General features: G+C 43.2%; 1 protein-coding gene across 9 annotated transcripts in view; it reads left to right on the top strand.

Annotated features, from left to right (window-relative positions):
- Positions 1–21263, top strand: part of LOC112265846 (receptor-type tyrosine-protein phosphatase U-like) — a 275257-nt gene that overhangs the window by 212569 nt on the left and 41425 nt on the right. For all 9 annotated transcript variants that reach the window (XM_042295481.1, XM_042295482.1, XM_042295484.1 and 6 more), the window contains 5 exons: positions 2938–3139; positions 10624–10726; positions 11371–11665; positions 15635–15671; positions 20887–21025. In XM_042295481.1, coding sequence (XP_042151415.1) covers positions 2938–3139; positions 10624–10726; positions 11371–11665; positions 15635–15671; positions 20887–21025 — 776 coding nt within the window. The remainder of the gene's footprint in view (positions 1–2937; positions 3140–10623; positions 10727–11370; positions 11666–15634; positions 15672–20886; positions 21026–21263) is intronic.

A 21263-nucleotide genomic window follows, 5' to 3' on the forward strand; every position in this document is an offset into this window, starting at 1 on the left:
CTGCATACACCCACAGCTCCTCTGCCTGGGTGGTGTGTAGCGCCAGCAGACAATGGCGAGAAGAGACCCCTTGATGTCAGGACGCTTCAAGTAACAAAGTGAGCGCAGGAAGAGAGAAAGAGAGTAAGAGAATGGGGAGAGGAGGCTTCTCTCTGTCTCTCTCCCTGTCTCTCTCCCCATCTCTCTCTCTCTCTCTCTCTCTCTCTCCACAGTTCAGGTCTCTGTATATGCTCCTATGATAATGAGGCTAGCAATTATATAGAGACAAGCAGTATAATTACTTATTTGCCTAAAAGATGCTTTCACATGGGGCAAGTTATTTATGTATGTGTATCAGTGGCGGTCAGTGCCATTTGTTTTTCATGAGCATGGCCTTATTTCTATTAGAGCATGTTGGATGACTGTCATTCATATTCCATTTACCAGGGTCAATGTAACAGCGATAGGTTTAGGCTAGTACATGATACTCTAATTTTCCCTATACCCATCATGATTCATAGGCTACAACCTAGCCTATGAATGAAAGTTTACAACTTAGGTCCACACAGGTAGAGAGAAATATTTGAGATGACAGACAGTGACACATGGGCAGACAGTGACACTTTCAATACCACCTTGCACACTCTTGCTGGCATCTAGCTTAACTAGGGTGTAATCGTTAGTCCAACAGTTGCAAACAACAAATTCAGGTATTTTTATCCCTATTTTGTTCGCTTCCGTTTAAGACACGATTTTCAACAGAATCGGCGGAATGCATACACCCCTGTTCATGCATAAACACAGTTCACTTTCATAGCAGTCACGTTACATTCCCTCTCACCTTTTCCCTTCATTTTTGGACTTCAATTAACAAAACATCAGCTGTATGTGACCAGGCGAAAAAACCTTTCCAAGCTAAACCATGTCATAACCGCTACACACAGCCTACAACTTTGTCCCCATATTATCTAAAGTAACATCCTAGTCAACATAGCTAATAGAACTAATGTGTTAATAAACCCGCTACAATCATGCAGTTACATTACAGTGTAACAGTGTAACATAACTGCACTTACACGGGCAGTCCCCGGTGGCATTAAATTAATACAACTAAAAGCTTACCTTAGATTGGAAGAGTTCCAGTGTTGTGTTGGTTAGTCATAGCCAGCTAACTAATAGCCCTCTGTTTAAGCCAGGTGTTTGAGTAACTAAACTAGCCAGCTGCATTTGCTAGCTGTGAAACTGAATGTTTTTTTTTAAATGACGAAATCCCTCTCTCTTGCTTCTCCTTAATTTAAAGACAAATATTTGTTGAAAACTGTTCAACTATTGTCTTTCTCTTTCTTTGAGTCAACTACTCACCACATTTTATGCATTGCAGTGCTAGCTAGCTGTAACTTATGCTTTCAGTACTAGATTAAGTATCTGATCCTTTGATTGGGTGGAAAACATGTCAGTTCATGCTGCAAGAGCTCTAATAGGTTTGGGGATGTTCTCCAGAAGTTGTCATAATTACTGTGTAAGTCAATGGAAGGGGGTGAGAACCAAGAGCCTCATAGGTTTTGTATTGAAGTCAATGTACCAAGAGGAGGACGGAAGGAAGCTGTCCTCCGGCTACACAATAGTGCTACCCGACAGAGTACTGTTGAGGCTACTGTAGACCTTCATTGCAAAACAGTGTGTTTTGATAAATTATTTGGTGATATGTGATTATATTTACTATAGTATGAAATTCACTGAGGAGGATGGTCCTCCCCTTCCTCCTCTGAGGAGCATCCACTGACTTGTAGCCAACTATTAGAGCATGCAGAGATTTCTGTACATTAAGTAGAAAGAAAGTCTTTAGCTATTAACACCAATCAAGCCACAGTCATATTTAGCTTTTCTGACCATGTTTAGTTGGAGAAATGTAACTACTCTTCAACGATGCAATAGGTCTGCCTGGCAGTCTGGCATGTGTCTGTCTTTCTATCTGGCAGTCAGGCAGGCTGCGGTGACTTTGCTGAATGAATGAAAGGTGTCCAGACAGAGACAGGTCTGGGCCTGACGAGTCTGCTCTGACAGAAAGAGAGTGTGATGAAAAGAAAGAGACATGTCAATAGTGAGATTGAGAAATCCTGATAGATAGAATGAAGGAAAGGGAAGGAAGAAGCTGTTGGAATAGACATTAAAGGTGAAATGGAAAAGAGACTAAAGATATGGAGAAAGGAAAAGGAAAGAAGCTATAGGAGAAGATGAAGAGAAGTGAGAAGATTAATTTTGGCAGAGAGTGAACGAGGGGCGGTATGGAGGAGTGAGAATAGACGGTTGAATCAGGAGAGAGGGGAATGAGAAACTGGGATGTGTCAAAGCTGCCTGGTGAGAGGATAGAGAAGAGAGAGGGAGAAGAGAGAGGGGGAGGAGAGAGGGAAAGAAAAAAAGATAAGAGAGGTGAGAGGAATGATAGAAGAGGGAGAAGTGAGTGAGGCACTGCAAACAGGATCTCTGAGAAAGAGAAGGAGAGAGTGAAGCAGAAAAGACGAACAGCAGAAATAATTGGGTTGTCTGTGTAGTGACAGAGGAGACGTTCTGAGTTCAGAAATTATCTCATTTTGGACTGCGTGGCGGAGTCACTGTGGGTGGTGGTGCAAGGCAGGCAGGCAGGCACAGGCACAGTCAGAGGCACAGTAACCTCTGTTTATTTGTAGATATATCGCTGCTTGACTCCCAACATTGAAACAACCCACAGCAAAACATCCAACAACAATAACACGAACAACAACACCTATTGTATGATCTCAGGAAGCAGAATCAAATCTCGCTGTGATTAATTTATGTTCACAGTTTGTAAGCAGGGACTGCTCATTGTGATTCTATGGCTTGTGTTTTGTTCCCTGTTCCTAAATCTGTTACAGCAACAACAGTCTTACAACACAGCATTGTGATCATATTTGTATGTGTTTTGTTCACGGTCTCCAGATCAGTTACCAGGGCATCGAGTCATCCGACCCGGGTATCAACGTACCGGGCCCTCGCCGTACTGTCTCCAAGCTGAGGAACGAGACATACCACATGTTCTCTGGTCTACACCCCGGCACCACCTACCTGGTGTCTGTTAGAGCTCGCACCGCCAAGGGCTTCGGGCAGACCGCCCTCACTGAGATCACCACCAACATCTCCGGTGAGGGTGTGTGGCGTGAGCGCTGACCGCCTCTGGAGTTAGGGCTGAGGTTTGGGGCTGAGGTTGGGGGCTGACGGTGGAGGCTGGGGGCAGAGGCTGGTGGCTGACGGCGGAGGCTGGGGGCTGAGGCTAGGGGTTGAGGCTGGGACTGGGGGCTGGGACTGGGGGTAGACTAGAAGTGTTGCTGTGGGTTTGACTTGATCACTTGTTCCTTGTTCTGGACTGAGAGATAGGACTGACTGCTGCTCAGATTCTGTAGAAGGAAACAAGTGCTAGGTCCACACAAAGATGTTGCATAAACCTTACTTAATTTGTTTATTATTTTTCACACTTTTTCACTGCATCAGGATAGCATACATGATATGATTCCTGGGTCTTGTTCAAAGAAGATAAGTTCCCTTCTCCCACGCTTGCAAAGTATCCCATACTTATTTTCGTGTTGTTTTAAATCAAATCAAATCAGTTTTTATTGGTTTCATACTCACATTTAGCAGATGTTGTTGCAAAATGCATGAGTTCCTAGCCTTAACTGTGTAGTAGTATCTAACCATTCACAACAATACACACTATCCAAAAGTACAATAATGGAATTATGAGATATATAAATATTAGGATGAGAAATGTTGGAGTGGCATTGACTGGAATACAGTAGAATACAGTATATACAGATGAAATGAGTAAAACAGTATGTGTTCCAGTGTTCCATTATTAAAATGACCAGTGATTCCATGTCTACATTATGTACATAGGGCATTAGCATCTATGGTATTGGGTGGGGGCCGGCTATCTAAAAGTCTGATGGCTTTGAGATAGAAGCTGTTTTTCATTCTTTCTGTCCCAGCTTTGAGCACCTGTACTTACCTCGCCTTCTGGATGATAGCGGGGTGAACAGGTCGTGGCTAGGGTGGTTCATGTCTTGATGATCTTTCTGGCCTTCCTGTGACATTGGGTGCTGTAGGTGTCCTGCAGGTCAGAAAGTGTGTCCCCGGTTATACGCTGGGCAGACCGCACCACCCTCTGGAGAGCCCTATGGTTGCGGGCGGTGCAGTTGCTGTACCATGCGGTGATACAGCCTGACAGGATGCTCTCAATGGTGCATCTGTAAAAGTTTTTGAGGGTGTTAGGGGCTTCCTGAGTTTGAAGAGTCGCTATTGCGCCTTCTTCACCACACATCTGTGTGGTTGGGCCATTTCAGATTGTCAGTGATGTATGCTTTTCACCTTCTCCACTGCGGTCCCGTCGATATGGATGGGGGCGTGCTCCCTCTGCTGTCTCCTGAAGTTCACGATCAGCTCCTTTGTTTTGTTGACGTTGAGGGAGAGGTTATTTTCCTAGCACCATTCCATCAGGAACCTCACCTCCTCCCTGGAGGCTGTTTCATCATTGTTGGTAATCAGCCTATTACTGTTCTGTCGTCTGCAAACCTGATGATTGAGTTGGAGGTGTGCGTGACTAAGCAGTCATGAGTGAACAGGGAGCCTGTGAATCTATTGGAGCGGTATGCAAATAGAAGGCTCTAGGGTGTCAGGTAAGGTGGAGGTGATAAGGTGCATTCGGAAAATATTCAGACCCCTTAAATTGTTCCAAATTTTGTTACTTTACAGCCTCATTCTAAAATGTATTAAATCTATTTTTCCCTCATCATTCTACACACAATACCTCATAATGACAAAGGAAAAACAGGTTTTTAGAAATGTTTGCGAATGTGTAGATTTAAAAAAATACATATATCACATTTACATACTGTAAGTATTCAGACCATTTACTTTGTTGAAGCACCTTTGGCAGAGATTACAGCCTCAAGTCTTCTTGGGTATGATGCTGCAAGCTTGGAGGGGGAGCGTCGCTGCACAGCTTTTTCAGTTCTCGCCAGAGATGTGAGGTCGGGTTCAAGTTGGGCAACTCAAGGACATTCAGAAACTCATCACAAATCCACTCCTTCATTGTCTTGGCTGTGTACTTAGGGTTGTTGTCCTTTTGGAAGGTGAACCTTCACCCCAGTCTGAGGTCCTGAGTGGTCTGGAGCAGGTTTTTATCAGGATCTCTCTGTACTTTGCTCTGTTTATCTTTCCCTCAATCCTGACTAGTCTCTCAGTCCCTGCCGCTGAAAAACATCCCAACAACATGATGCTGCCACCACCATGCTTCACCGTAGGGATGGTGCCAGGTTTCCTCCAGACAAGACGGTTGGCATTAGGCCAAAAAGTTCATTCTTGGTTTCTTCAGACCAGATAATCTTGTTTCTCATGGTCTGAGTGTCTTTCGGTGCATTTTGGCAAACTCCAAGCAGGCTGTCATGTGCCTTTTACTGAGGAGTGGCTTCCGTCTGGCCACTCTACCATAAAGGCCTGATTGGTGGAGTGCTGCAGAGACGGTTGTCTTTCTGGAAGTTTCTCCCATCTCCACAGAGAAATTCTGGAGCTCTGTCAGAGTGACCATCGGGTTCTTGGTCCCCTCCCTGACCAAGGCCCTTCTCCCCGATGACAGAAGTGTCTCTGTGGTTCTAAACGTCTTCCATTTAAGAATGATTGAGGCCACGGTGTTCTTGGGGCTCTTCAATGCTGCAGAAATGTTTTGGTATCATTCCCCAGATCTTTGGCACGACACAATCCTGTCTCGGAGCTCTACGGACAATTCCTCCGACCTCATGGCTTGGTTTTTGCTCTGCCATTCACTGTCAACTGTGGGACGTATAATGTCCAATCAATTGAATCAAATCAATCAAATCAATCCAAATAATCTCCAGTCAATTGAATTTACCGCAGGTGGACTGCAGTCAGTTGTAGAAACATCTCAAGGATGATCAATGGAAACAGGATGCACCTGAGCTCAATTTCAAGTCTCATAGCAAAAGGTCTGAATAGTTTCAGAATGCACTGTGTGATCCTAACTAGCCTCTAAAAGCACTTCATGATGACAGATGTGAGTGCTATGGGGCGATAGTCATTTAGTTCTCTTTTCTTTTCTTTCTTGGGTACAAGAAAGAAAAGAAAAAAACAATTGTGGATATCATGAAACAATTGAGGACAGCAGACTGAGACAGGGAGAGATTGAATATGTCCGTAAACACTCCTGCCAGCTGGTCTGCACATTCTCCGTGGACGCGTGTAGTGACGTCGTCTCGGCCGACAGCCTTGGGAGGGTTAACACGCTTAATTGTCTTAATCACGATGGCCATGGGGAACAAGAGCTCACAGTCCTCAGTGGCTCTGCGTTACCCTCAAAGCTGGCGAAGAAGGTGATTAACTTGTCTGGGAACAAGACGTTGGTGTCCGTGACGTGGCTGGTTTTCCCTTTGTAATTCGTGATTTTCTGGAGTCCCTGCCCCATAAGTCTTGTGTTTGAGCCGTTGAATTGCGAATCCACTTTGATTCTGTACTGTACTGACGTTTTTCCTGTTTGATTGTCTTACGGAGGGCATAACTGCACTGTTTGTATGCGACCGTATTCCCAGTCACCTTGCCATGGTTTAATGCGATGTTTCGCGCTTTCAGTTTATGGTTTTTGGTTTGGGTAGGTTTTAATAGTCACAGTGGGAACAACATCCCCTATACACTTCCTGATGAACTCAGTCACTGTGTCAGTGTATACATAAATGTTATTCTCAGAGGAAACTCAGAACATATCCCAGTCCGCGTGATCAAAATCATCTTGAAGCATGGATTCCGATTGGTCAAACCAGCGTTGGATAGACCTTAGCACGGGTGCTTCCTTTTTGAGATTCTGTCTATAGAAAGTGAGGATCAGAATGGAGTTGTCATCTGATTTGCCGAAGGGAGGGCGCGGGGGTGCCCTGTAGCCAACCCGGAAGGGAGAGTAACATTTGTAGAGAATTTTTTAAATGCGAGTATATCTCTACAGGCAATATGTTGATAGAACTTAGCGTTTTCCTCAAATTTGCTTTGTTTTCCTCAAATTTGCTTTCCCCAGCTACAATAAATGCGCACTCAGGATATGCGGTTTCCAGTTTGCACAAAGTCCAGTGTAGTTCCTTGAGGACCGTTGTGGTATCGGCTTGAGGGATAATGTACACGGCTGTGACTATAACCGAAGAGAATTATCTTGGGAGGTAATACGGTCAGCATTTGATTGAGAGCTATTCTAGGTCTGGTGAAGGAAAGGACTTGAGTTCCTGTACGATATCACAATCACACCTTTCTTCTTCCCGGAGAGTTTTATTCCTGTCTTCTCAATGTACAGAGAACCCAGCTGGCTGTTTGGACGGGGACTAGCTTCACTAGCGAGTTATATATTCGGAAGCGGTGGATGGTGTGCACGCCTCCTGAGTCGGACTAGATGTCCACTCCGAATACCGTGTCTCCGCCGGCGGCATCTTGGAGCAGCTTCTGGGATAAGTTCAATTGCCTTGTTGTGTACGAACAAAGGATCCAATTCGGGAAAGTCGTATTTCGGGTCGGAATGCAACCTGGGTCACAGCCCTGCGTGTCCGATTGTACTCTTAGGCTAATTAATGGCTTTTCCACCTCTTTAAAGGTACACTCTGCAATAGTCACTGCTGTTCATTGGCATTTCAATTGATGAAGCATTTGACTGTAAAACAAATTACAGATTGTGGCTTTAAAGTATTAAGTAAATCCCACTGGCTCAGTCTTTCTCCTTAACTTTTGTGTGGTTGTACAGGTCTCCTCTATTGAACCACAGTCAGTGCTTGACCCTTGACCTGTGAGCTGCAGTAGACAAAGTACTGCAAATGCCTCCTCTGACCTGTCTCATCTCTCTCTCTCTCTATCTCTCTCTCTCTCCCCTATCCACTTAACTCTTTTCATGTCTTTCTCTTCCATGCCCTCTTAAACACATTATGATAAATTAAAGTGTGTTCTATCCATTGTCCTTCATCCTCGGTCATACATTTTCGAAGGCTTGGTTTTCTATTCCGCTGTTGAAGGTATTGAATCCAGCCATACACACACACACCAGGATGTGAGCTGTCTATACTGAGTTGAATGTTAAACTATTACTCAGTCTAATATACTGTATTTGGGTTTAAACTCATTGTACAATACAGGACTGCCCAAGCATGAGCCAGGGGGATATATGTTCATGCATGCTCTCGTACGTGTGTGTGTATATTTGTACATTTTATAATGAGGTATCTATGGGTACATTGATATTCTAACATAGTTTTCTGACCCAAAATGAAAGACAACACCAGGTAACAATTTCTGCAACAACTAAGATCACTGAAGCGCCTGGCTCAACTTCGCTGTTCTGGTGCCCTGTCTACCGTGCTGTAAACAGCGTGAATCGAACCCCTGCACATTCGCAGATACTGCATGTGACTTTCTGAGAGCCAAGTCTTGTATTTTGCTAATCGCAATATCTGTGGTGCTGCTCGTGGCAACGTCATTATGCGGAGTCTACCTTTAATTTCAGAGGCTGTTGGTTTAGCTGATTAATAATCATCTTTCTTTACTATGAAACCTCATGTTTTTTTATTGCCTGGCTGCTCCCTTGCTAATTGTCTTTTAACGGTAAACAGAAATGGGAACACAATTGTGTGTGTGTGTGTGTGTGTGTGTTCACTGGCTCTCATCACAGTATTGTTGATCCAGTCTACAGTCTTGTTCATGGGGGTGTGGCTGTGAGATGTGTCCTAATTACAGGGGATTCTTATCGTCCCTGTGAATAACTACAGGAATGTCCTTCTTGCTGTCTATGTGAATAACAGTTTTATCTCACTTCCTGTGCTATCCAGTCAGGTCCCATCAGTATTTGGACATTATTATTTTAGCTGTCTACCACAGCATATTGGAGTTGAAATAAATAATGAATATGAAAACTTTCAGCTTTAATTTGATGGTATTCACATCCAAATCGGTTGAACGGTGTAGGAATTTCAGCTTTAAAGAAGATATGTGTCCCCCCTCTTTTAAGGTAACAAAAGTAATTGGACAATTGGCTGCTCAGCTGTTTCATGACCAGGTTTTGTGTTATTCCCTCATTAGTTATTTTACAAGTGAGCAGATAAAACGTCTGGAGTTGATTTCAAGTGTGGCATTTACATTTGGAATTTGTTGCTGTTCAACCTTCAATATGAAGTCCAAAGAGCTGTCACTGCCAGTGAAGCAAGCCATCATTAGGCTGAGAAATCAAAACAAACCCATCAGAGATAGCAAAAACATTAGGTGTGGCCAAATCAACAATGTGGTACATTCTTTTTTTTAAAGAACGCACTGGTGAGCTCACGAACACCAAAATGCCCAGAAGACCACGGAAAACAACTGTTGTTGATGAAAGAAGTACTCTTTCCCCGGTGAAGAAAAACCCCTTCACAACAGTGGGCCAGATCAAGAACACCCTCCAGGAGGTAGGTGTATCAATGTCAAAGTCAACATTCAAGAGAAGACTTCACCAGAGTAAATACAGAGGGTTTACCACAAGATGTAAACCATTGGTAAGCCTCAAAAACAGGGAGACCAGATTAGTTTGCCAAACAACATCTAAAAAACCCTGTACAGTTCTGAAGCAGCATCCTATGGACAGATGAGACAAAGATCAACTTGTACCAGAATGATGGGAGGAGAAGAGTATGGAGAAGGGAAGGAACTGCTCATGATCCAAAGCATACCACCTCATCTGTGAAGCATGGTGGAGGTGGTGTTATGGCGTGTGCATTTATGGCTGCCAATGGAACTGGTTCCCTTGCATTCATGATGTGACTGCTGACAAAAGCAGCAGGATGAATTCTGGAGTGTTTAAAGCTATATTATCTGCTCAGATTCAGCCAAATGCTTCAAAACTCATTGGATGGCGCTTCACAGTGCAGATGGACAATGACCCAAAGTATACTGCGAAAGCAACCCAATACAAAGAAGTGGAATGTTCTGCAATGGCCAAGTCAATCAAATGACCTGAATCCAATTGAGCATGCATTTCACTTGCTGAAGGCAAAATCCCCCAAGAACAGGCATGAACTGAAGACAGCTGCAGTAAAGGCCTGGCAGAGCATCACCGGGGAAGAAACCCAGCATCTGGTGATGTCTATGGGTTCCAGGCTTCAGGCAGTCATAGACTGCAAAGGATTTGCAACCAAGTATTAAAACTCACAATTTAATTTATGATCATGTTAGTTTGTCCAATTACTTTTGATCCCCTAAAATTGGGGAGACCACATGTAAAAAGTGCTGTAATTCCTACACCGTTCACCCGATTTGGATGTAAATAACCTCCAATTACAGCCGAAAGTCTGCACTTCTAGCTCGTCTTGATTGTTTCCTTTCAAATCCATTGTGGTGGCGTACAAAGCCAAAATGATAAGAACTTGGTCAATGTCCGAAAATGTATGGACCTGACTGTATATGATTTTTAATTGTTATTTACTCTCTCATTTTCTTTCTCTGTCTCTTATTCTCTCACACACCCTCACTTCCCTGCTCCACCTCTTTCTCTCCCTCTTCTACCCCCTCTCTTCTCCATCTTAACCCCCACCCCCTTTCCCTCCCCCTCTCTGCTCCCTCTGTCAGCCCCAGTGTTTGACTATGAGGATGTCCCAGCCCCACTCAGTGAGTCAGAGAGTACCATCACTGTGCTGCTGAGACCTGCACTGGGCAGAGGAGCACCAGTCAGGTACAGTCACAGTATTAACCACAGTAATAGACCTCACACAACTGTCACTCATGTCTACTACGTTGCTCACTGTAGCACTGGTAAAAAATAGTGTTATTGATAAACATGTCATTGGAATAAACATGTCATTGCTTATTCCAATGATTCCAAATTTTATTTGTGTTTCTTAGTTTATTTCACCTTTATATAATCATGAAGTGTAACCTTAAAGGGGCCATCCAGAGTTGAACAACAATAAAGCATTCTCTTCACGACTGTTTCAGTATAAAGCTTAGGGATGGGCCTGGAAAAATGTAAACATTCTCAAATTCATACACAGGGCTATGGATGCAATGACTGACCATCTGAGATATCAAAATGATAGTCTTAACCATGTTTTGAGGTTATACAGTGTTTGTTTACGTTTACTTTGTTTACAAGCGTTGTCGTAAAACAAGCTTCTATTTTGGATTCTGATGAGGTACGACAGTTGAACTAAGCACATGAGGCATTTATAAGTTATATTTTCACGAATCAATGGGTACATATAACACCTTTACAAGTCCAAAAATGGATTTAACAACTGCAGATTGCCCCTTTAAGATCGCCAACTGTTTCCAGCGTAGTTATCACCTATCGGTCTGTTGTCATTCCTCTCCCCCCAGTGCATACCAGGTGGTGGTAGTAGAAGAGGACGGTTCTAGGCGGATCAGGAGGAGGAGGAGGAGGAGGGAGCTGGGTAGCGGTTCAGACTGTTTCCCTGTGCCAGCGTCCCAGGTGGAGGCCCAGTCTAAGGGGATGCCTCACTACTACACAGCTGAGCTACCCCCCTCCAGTCTCCCTGAGGCCACTCCGTTCACCGTAGGGGACAACCACACCTATAACGGCTACTGGAACACTCCCCTGGACCCCTCCAAGAACTACCTAGTCTTCTTCCAGGCTATAAGCAACTTCAGAGGGGTGAGTTTATAGACCTGTCAATAAAGCCGAAGTCAAGTCTGGAGTCTTTGCCAAACATGCCATAGGAGGAGGCAAGACAGCACAAACAGATCAGGGAACCAGACTAAGCTACAGTCCCTTTGAACAAATCAAGTGTTATTGAATTGCGAAAGTAACACTGTGCATGGCTGGTTGTAGGAGAAAGGACCTTCAGCTCTGAAACTCAGGATGTTTTGGCCCAACTCTCTCTCTCTCTCTCTCTGTCTTTCCTTCCCTTCCCTTCTCTCTGCCTGTCCCCTCTCAGAGCCTGCTGGAAAGTCTGTCGAGAGGAAAGTCTGAAATGAGACTCAAGCATAGATTAACAGAGGATAGTAGGGGCCCAGGTGTGACTAAATAAATGCTGTTTAAATCATGAAGCCCATATGGAGATAAATGACTACAGTATGATCTGCCTGGTTGCAAAGAGTTGGTTATCACGCCTCATATGTACAGTATATATGACTATATTACTCTGGTAGCTACAGATTTATAACACATATTTAATTTAAGGTGTGCATCAAGGCAGGTTGGAAACTGTGTCGTCGATAGTTGTACTGCAAACTCCTGGGTCAAAATGCATCAGAGAGAGTCACAGGGCAGAACTGGTCAAACATGTGCTTCCTAAGTGGTTGCTAGATGCAGTAGGGGTAAAGCTCTACAGGTTAGAAGGCTGAAGTTAAGGATAATGCTCCATAGGTTGTAAGGCTGGTATGACTAACGTCACTTGGCTGAAGTTAAGGACTTACCCTCAGTGTCTCTGTCCCTCTGAATCACATCTGATAGTAGTCTCCTGTCTCTCTTAACTATTGGTCATTAAAGCCAATGACTCCCCCCTTAATACCCAATTAAATGTCTCGTGTGTGTGTGTGTGTGTCATTATTACTGTGGTGTTATTATAGTTGTGTATTTACCTGAGTTAGAGATATAGGCACCACTCTATTTCATCCTGACACGGCAGCTCATAACAACATTGGAATATTATAATTCATGTAAATGATTGTTTCTCTGTCTGCCCTGAGCAGTTTCTCAATCTGTTTATAAAACGTGGCTTTTCGAGTCAGCCTGGATTTGTGATGTGTGTGTGTGTGCTTGTTCACTGTCTCTGTAAAAATGGGGAAAGCACATGATTTATTTATTTGACAATTATTCAAGATAATTAGCTGTAGGTTTCCAGAACCATGGCTCTGAGAGCTGCTGCTGCCACTGAATGGAACTGTAATTACTTTGACAGATATGTCTTTACTGGAGCTTGAAAGACAGCCAGATTGGTGCAATCAGTTCTTTATAAAACACTGAAGCGCACAGACACACACACACACACACACACACACACACACTCATCGCAATCTAGGCTGACTCGAATATACAGTACCAGTCAAAAGTTTGGACACAATCATTCCAGGGTTTTTTCTTTATTTTACTGTGTTCTACATTGTAGAATAATAGTGAAGACATCAAAACTATAAAATAACACATATGGAATCATGTAGTAACCAAAAAAGTGTTAAACAAGTCAAAAGTTTAGGGTCACTTAGAGATGTCCTTGTTTTGGAAAGGAAAGCACATTTTTTATCCGTGAAAATAACATCAAATTGATCAGAAATACACTGTAGACATTGTTAATGTTGTAAATGGCTATTGTAGCTGGAAACGGATGATTTTTAATGGAATATTTACATAGGCGTACTGAGGCCCATTATCAGCAACCATCACTCCTGTGTCCTAATGGCACGTTGTGTTAGCTAATCAAAGTTTATCATTTTAAAAGGCTAATTGATTATTAGAAAACCATTTTACAATTATGTTAGCACAGCTAAAAACTGTTGTTCTGATTAAAGAAGCAATAAAACTGGCCTTGAGACTTGTTGATTATCTGGCGCATCAGCATTTATGGGTTTGATTACAGGCTCAAAATGGCCAGAAACAAAGAGCTTTCTTCTGAAACTCTGTTCTTGTTCTGAGAAATGAAGGCTATTCCATGCGAGAAATTGCCAAGAAACTGAAGATCTCTTACAAGGCTGTGTACTGTTCAGTTCACAGAACAACGCAATCTGGCTCTAACCAGAATAGAAAGAGGAGCGGGATGCAAGAGAACAAGTACATTAGAGTGTCTAGTTTGAGAAACAGACGCCTCACAAGTGCTCAACTGGCAGATCAATTAAATAGAACCCGCAAAACAACAGTCATAACGTCAACAGTGAAGAGGCGACTCCGTGATGTTGGCCTTCTAGGCAAAGTTCTCTGTCCAGTGTCTGACCTTTTGCTTAATATTTTATTTTTATTTGCCAGTCTGAGAGATATAGCTTTTTCTTTTCAATTCTGCCTAGAAGGCCAGCATCCCAGAGGCGCCTCTTCACTGTTGACATTGAGACTGGTGTTATGCGGGTACTATTTAATGAAGCTGCCAGTTGAGCACTTGTGAGGCGTCTGTTTCTCAAACTAGACACTAATGTACTTGTCCTCTTTCTCAGTTGTGCACCGGGACCTCCCACTCCTCTTTCTATTCTGGTTAGAGCCAGTTTGATTTGTCCTGTGAAGGGAGTAGTACACAGCGTTGCATGAGATCTTCAGTTTCTTGGCAATTTCTCGCATGGAATTGCCTCAAATCAATTGACCCGTTCCCCAATTCTCTGTAGATGCAATATTAATGATAGTGAACAGCATAGTCAGCTTCAGGATCTTGAAATGCTACTGTACACTATTGTGACAGGTGCTACCAGCTACCTGCCACTCAACCTCTGATATCGGCTGAAAATATTGGCATATCATATCTGAGGATCATTCTATAAATAACATCAGAACATATCAGGCAATGAGGTGTCATCAGCAGTCAGTAGAAGTCCAAATGACATTTGACCAGGGTCAAAAGTAGTGCACTATATAGGGAACAGGGTACCATTTTGGATTTGCGTTTTTATGCCAAAAAGTGCTGAGAGTCCGAGCCATGTCAACCTTGACAGAGGTGACACATGACATATCAGCAGGTGGGACTGTAATAATCTGAGAATTGTGGGTAAATGCAACTTCTATCTCCATGACTAAGAGTTTAGTGGAAACAGACCCACTCGGAAAACAGGTTTTTATTTAAAAAAGGTAAGTTAGTAGGCGCTGAGGTGAAAGGGTTCTGACTCCAATCTCAGAGCCCAGATTAGATTAAATACTTGATTTAGCATGTTCTAATCTTAATTTGATAATGTGTCCCTGGTATTACTGTGATTGGCTGGGTAGGAGCTGGGGTGTGTGTGTGTGTGGTGTGGTGTGGTGTGTGTTTGATTTGATATGTGTGTCATTATTACTGTGGTGTTATTATAGTTGAGTTAGAGATTTAGGCACCACTCTATTTCATCCTGACACGGCAGCTCATAACAACATTGGAATATTAGAATTCATGTAGATTATTGTTTCTCTGTCTGCCCTGAGCAGTTTCTCAATCTGTTTATAAAAAGTGGCTTTTCGAGTCTGTAAAAAGGGGGACGCACATTATTTATTTGACAATTATTAAAGATAAATAGCTGTAGGTTTCCAGAACCATGGCTCTGAGAGCTGCTGCTGCCACTGAATGGAACTGTAATGACTTTGACAGATATGTCTTTACTGGAGCTTGAAAGACAGCCAGATTGGTGCAATCAGTTCTTTATAAAACACTGTAGCGCACAGACACATATGCACATACATGTACGTGCGTACTAGTGTGTGTGTAATGGGTTGGGTGGGCCAGGGGACTGGATGTTGTTGATGAGAACAGAGAACGTTTCATTCACACACCCATTCATTTATTCATTAATTAGCTATTTTGTGCTTTAAAACACAAAGTGTCTAGGTGACTAAGACACAGACAGACAGACAGACACAAACACATAGATACACACACGCTCTGACACCTGTTCTATGCTTAAATAGATTTTTGGTTGTGGTTATCCCATGCTAATGAATCTCCCATTCTTGTTTCAGGAGACAAGAATTAACTGCATCCGGATTGCCCGTAAAGGTACGTTCAGATCATTCCATTCTATCTTCTTTGATCTTCATCATTGAGAGGCATGCATTGAGAAATAGACTACATAAGAATACTTCCTGGCAAAGCAGTATTTACATCTTCTATGCTCCATGATGCTTCAGATGCACTCTGATGTGGATGGAAAGCGTCCCTGTCACTCGGAGGGTATGAGAGAGGGAGAGGGAGGCCTGCTCTCTTACACTCTCTCTCTTCATGCGCTCTCTTTGTTATTTGAAGTGTCCTGACATCAAGGGGTCTCTTCTTGTCATTGTCTGTTGGCGCTACACACCACCCAGGCAGAGGAGCTGTGGGTGTATGCAGAGAAGAGTTCCCGGCAGGATATTTCTAGTACTCTTCAGTTGGTTCTTGACGGTGGCAGGGTGGCATGGTGAATGGAGGGAGGAGAAGAGAGGAGAGGAGAGATTGGTGCTGTTCCTGTGGTGGTGGCAAAGAGAGAGGTTCAGGAGGAAGGGTACACTGGAATTCTCTCTTTTTCAATTCAATTCAAGGGGCTTTATTGGCATGGGAAACATATGTTAACATTGCCAAAGCATGTGAAATAGATAATAAACAAAAGTTAAATAAACAATAAAAATGAACAGTAAACATTACATTCGCAGAAGTTCCAAAGGAATAAAGACATTTCAAATGTCATGTTATGTATATTTACAGTGTTGTAGCGATGTGCAAGTAGTTCAATTTAAAAAAGGGAAAATAAATAACATAAATATGGGTTGTATTTACAGTGCCTTGCGAAAGTATTCGGCCCCCTTGAACTTTGCGAACTTTTGCCACATTTCAGGCTTCAAACATAAAGATATAAAACTGTATTTTTTTGTGAAGAATCAACAACAAGTGGGACACAATCATGAAGTGGAACGACATTTATTGGATATTTCAAACTTTTTTAACAAATCAAAAACTGAGAAATTGGGCGATTTTTTATTTTTTGTTTTGATAGGATTCTCAATTTCTTTCTTAGGTTTTAGTATTCTTCATCAAATCATTTGTCATTGTTGTTCATTTTCTTCAGTTTTCTGTTTGAAATGTTTGATAGGGAAGCTGAGAAGTCAAATATACTGTGTAGATTTTCTTCTGCCAAGTTTACACCTTCACTATTACAGTGGGATGTTTTGTCCAGGAAGTTGTCTAAAGGGGATTGAATTTGTTTTGGTAGGTTTCCACACTACATTCCTTCCATCTATAGTATTTCTTAATATTATTCATTTCCTTTGGCTTTGATGCCTCATGATTGAGTGTTGCTCTGTTCAAGTAGACTGTGATTTTGCTGTGATCTGTGGTCAGTGGGCTGACTGTGAACGCTCTGCGAGAGGGTTAAGGTCAGTGATAAAGTAGTCTACAGTACTACTGCCAAGAGATGAGCTATAAGTGTACCTACCATAGGAGTCCCCTCGAAGAGTACCATTGACTATGTACCTACCCAGCGTGCAACAGAGCTGCAGGAGTTGTGACCCATTTTTGTTGACAAAGTTGTGTCTAGGGGAGCATATGGGGGAGGGAATGCTGTCACCTCCAGGCAGGTGTTTGTCTCCCTGTGTGCTGAGGGTGTCAGGTTCTTGTTCCGTTCTGGCATTTAGGTCGCCACAGATAAGTATATGTCCCTGGGCCTGGAAATGATTGATTTTCCCCTCCAGGATTAGCTTCATTAAAGTATGGGGATTCTAGTGGGGGGATATAGGTGGCACACAGGACATTTTTCTCTGTTAATCTTGCTCCTACTTGAGACGCAGACGTCCCAACTAGAGCTCTGGAAATGCAAATGCGCTACGCTAAACGCTAATAGTATTAGTTAAAACGCAAACGTTCATTAAAATACACATGCTTGGTATTGAATTAAAGCTACACTCGTTGTGAATCCAGGCACCAAGTCAGATTTTTAAAATGCTTTTCGGCGAAAGCATGAGAAGCTATTATCTGATAGCATGTAACACCCCAAAAGACCCGTAGGGGATGTAAACAAAATAATTAGCATAGTCGGCGCTACACAAACCGCACAATAAAATATAAAACATTCATTACCTTTGACCATCTTCTTTGTTGGCACTCCTTGATGTCCCATAATCAATACTGGGTCTTTTTTTCGATTAAATCGGTCCATATATAGCCTAGATATCGATCTATGAAGACTGTGTGATAAACGGAAAAAAATAGCGTTTCATAACGTAACGTAATTTTTTAAAAGTTAAAAAGTCGATGATAAACTTTCACAAAACACTTCAAAATACTTTTCTAATGCAACTTTAGGTATTAGTACACGTTAATAAGCGATAAAAATCATCAGGAGGTGATGTAAATTCGATAGGTGGTCGTCTGGAAAAAATGTCCGGAAAAAACTCAGCCAATACATCAAGTTGGAGGTCGGAGGGAATCGGTTCCCTTGGGTCGGTTCTACCAAGAATCAAATCCGAATCAAATGAGAAGACTCTATACATCCTGTGGAAGCTGTAGGTACTGCAACCTCGGCCTCATTTAATACGGTTCACCTTTAACAATGGGTTGAAGTGGCGCATGGATATTTTTTCCACTTTCAGTGATCAGATTTTCCTGCGCTTTTCGATGAAACAGACGTTCTGTTATAGTCACAGCCGTGATTTAACCAGTTTTAGAAACGTGAGAGTGTTTTCTATACACACATACTAATCATATGCATATACTATATTCCTGGCATGAGTAGCAGGACGCCAAAATGTTGCGCGATTTTTAACAGAATGTTCGAAAAAGTAGGGGGTAGGCTTAAGAGGATTTATTAAGATCATTTACTTTTGAATTTCTAGCCAAATGTAAAATGTTCCTGTTATGATTAATTTAATAGAGTGAATTGCTCTTTACCAAATTAGCATACCCCCTGAGTCCCTTTCCTGTTTCACACCTGGTAGTTTGGTGGATGGGACTACCAGCTCTCTGTAACCTAGAGGGCAACCAGTGGGTCCGTCTCCTCTATACCATGTTTCTTGTTGGATGACAATGCCTGTATTTCCGATTCCTTTGACGAAGTCCAGGTTCCTGCTCTTTAGGCCAAAGGCAGATTACCTCAAGCTTCCTCTCTCGCTCTCTAATTATACAACTGTTCTTTATCTCTCTCCAGCACGCCCACACACATGCACACATATAACATTTTCCTCTTGCACAATTTTTTTTCTTCTCTCTCTCTCTTTCTCTCTTGCTCTCTCTCTCTCATTCTGTGACTGCGTAATGAAAGGCTGGGGCTCCTGTCAAGCGTGAAGCAGAGAGACAGACAGGGACAGAGACAGGCAGCTACCGCTTAGACGACTAGTGTCACACCTCAGGTGTTCCGGGCCCACGCACACACACCAGCACAATATCTGGTTAATGACACGCTTACGCTGGCAGATGAAGATGAAATGTGTGTCCTCTCCAGCCCTCTACCTTTCTTTACATCCTCCATCCTAATCTTTCTCTCACACACATTCTCTCATATATACATTCGCTCTCCTTTTTTCCTCTCTCTCTCTCCACCTCCCCCATCTCTCTCTCCCTGCCTCACAACAGCAGAAAGTTTTAGTGGTCTAAACTTGTCCATGGCAACGTGCTTCTTACAGCAGGAGTCGGATAGGACAGAGTGACTCATCTGCGCACACCACACACACACACACACACACACACACACACACACACACACACACACACACACACACACACACACACACACACACACACACACACACACACACACACACACACACACACACACACACACACACACATTAGTAAAGTGGACTTGGAGGCCAGAGAGAGAGCCAGCTAGCCAGTAGATCTAGAATCATCTGCAATCAACATTTCTGCAGGACACACTCTGTTTCCTGAACAGGCTTTTAAGGCTCAGGCAAAATTACCCCCCTTGCAGACAAAATACCATGCCTTACTGGGAGGGAGAAAAGAAGATGTGGATCCTGTTCAAATTGGTTGTGCTGCAGCTAACTGGTAGAGCGAGATCGAGAGAGAGATTTTTTTAAATAGTAAGTGAGCTGAAAGAGAGAGGACCACATCCAGCGGAAGCGTTAGAAGAAGGGGCGATGGTGAAAAGAGGTAGATAATTGGTTTTAGCTTCGTGCCTCCAGTGATAGATCATTTCATTCACCTTCCTTTTTGTTTACCCATCGGAGAGAAGCCTTTTAATTAAGCGTATGCTCGCAGGGGTTCAGGATCTTAATTCTCAACCAATTCTGTTTCTAGTCGGCAATAAACACTTCTGGAAAGCGACACCATGGGAGCTCGAAATTCATCATGGGAGAGATTTCAAGCTGTTGTTATAGGTCTGATGGAAATGTAGAGGCACAGCGAACACGGTGAGACTGTGACGTTAGTGCATAGAAAATGGCTGACTGAATGAACTTCCAGCTAGCTATTAGCTGATGTAACTGGTGTGTTTTCTTAACACATGTAGGCTAAGTCTGTCCAGCTGTCCACACTGGCAACACCAACTGTGACTGGTTAGTTAGCGGCTTAAAAGCTTCCTCCTTATCCAAGCCTGTTACCTATCATGAAACATTGTCAGGGACAAAGCCAGAGCTTATTTACTCTACCATACTCTCTTCCTCTCTCTCCATATCTCCCTCCCCCTCTCTCCCTCCTCTCTCTCCATGTCCCCCCCCCCAGCACTCCCTCTCCCCCTCTCTCCCTTCCTCCCCTCTGCCAGTGTATTCATCCAGGTGGATATAATACCCAGTGTGAGAGGGATAATAACCTGATTTTACTCTGATAACCTGGCTCACCGTGCCTTCCCGTCTCTCAGACTACCACAATACCCCTGGGCCTCCTTTGGGATTAACAGAAAAAAATAGAACGAGACTATAGCCTTCCTACTCCTGATGTTTTGATCGCTGATCGTCATCGGTATAATTGGTTGTCTTTGTGGTTGTGTGCCTTTTCTACAGGATGCTTAGGCTTCTGTGTGGTCTAGTGTAGGGACTAGGGAGAGGAATCTAACTAGGTTGGCCCTTTTGTTGGAGTATCATCGCCCGAACCATGAGTTCTTCAGAGCTAATGCCTAGGCCTTTGCTCTGCAAGCTACTACAGTCTTATAACATACAGAAGACTATCACTCTAACTTGTCTCTCCCCCTTGTGTCTCTCCCCTGTAGCTGCCCTCTAAAGACCATAAGAGGGTCCTGGATGAATCTTAGGCTTTAGTTCAACGGGCTAACAGTCTTCTCTTTACCCTGTAGCTGCCTGTAAGGACCATAAGAGGGCCCTGGAGGTGTCCCAACATGCAGAGGACATGGGTCTGATCCTGGGGGCCTGTGCTGGCGGACTGGTGGTCCTCATTCTGCTGCTGGGGGCCATCGTTATCATCATCAAGAAGGGGTGAGTGGAGGGTCGTGAGTGTGTAAAGGTGATTGTGATTGTGATCATAGAGGTGATCCAGAAAGGGGCCTATCTTTGGCTGTCTCTTAGCTGCCTGTCCGAAACTGCCATGTGACTAACTATGTCCTATTAGGGAAGGTATTTCTCCATCACATCTTGGCAGGCTTACTCCAACTCAATTCAATAGGGAGTTAGGTAGGTAATGGAGAGTATATTACTTCCAGAAGTACACACATGG

This window comes from Oncorhynchus tshawytscha, linkage group LG13 (genome assembly GCF_018296145.1).
Source record: "Oncorhynchus tshawytscha isolate Ot180627B linkage group LG13, Otsh_v2.0, whole genome shotgun sequence".
In the NCBI taxonomy this organism is placed as follows: Eukaryota; Metazoa; Chordata; class Actinopteri; order Salmoniformes; family Salmonidae; genus Oncorhynchus; species Oncorhynchus tshawytscha.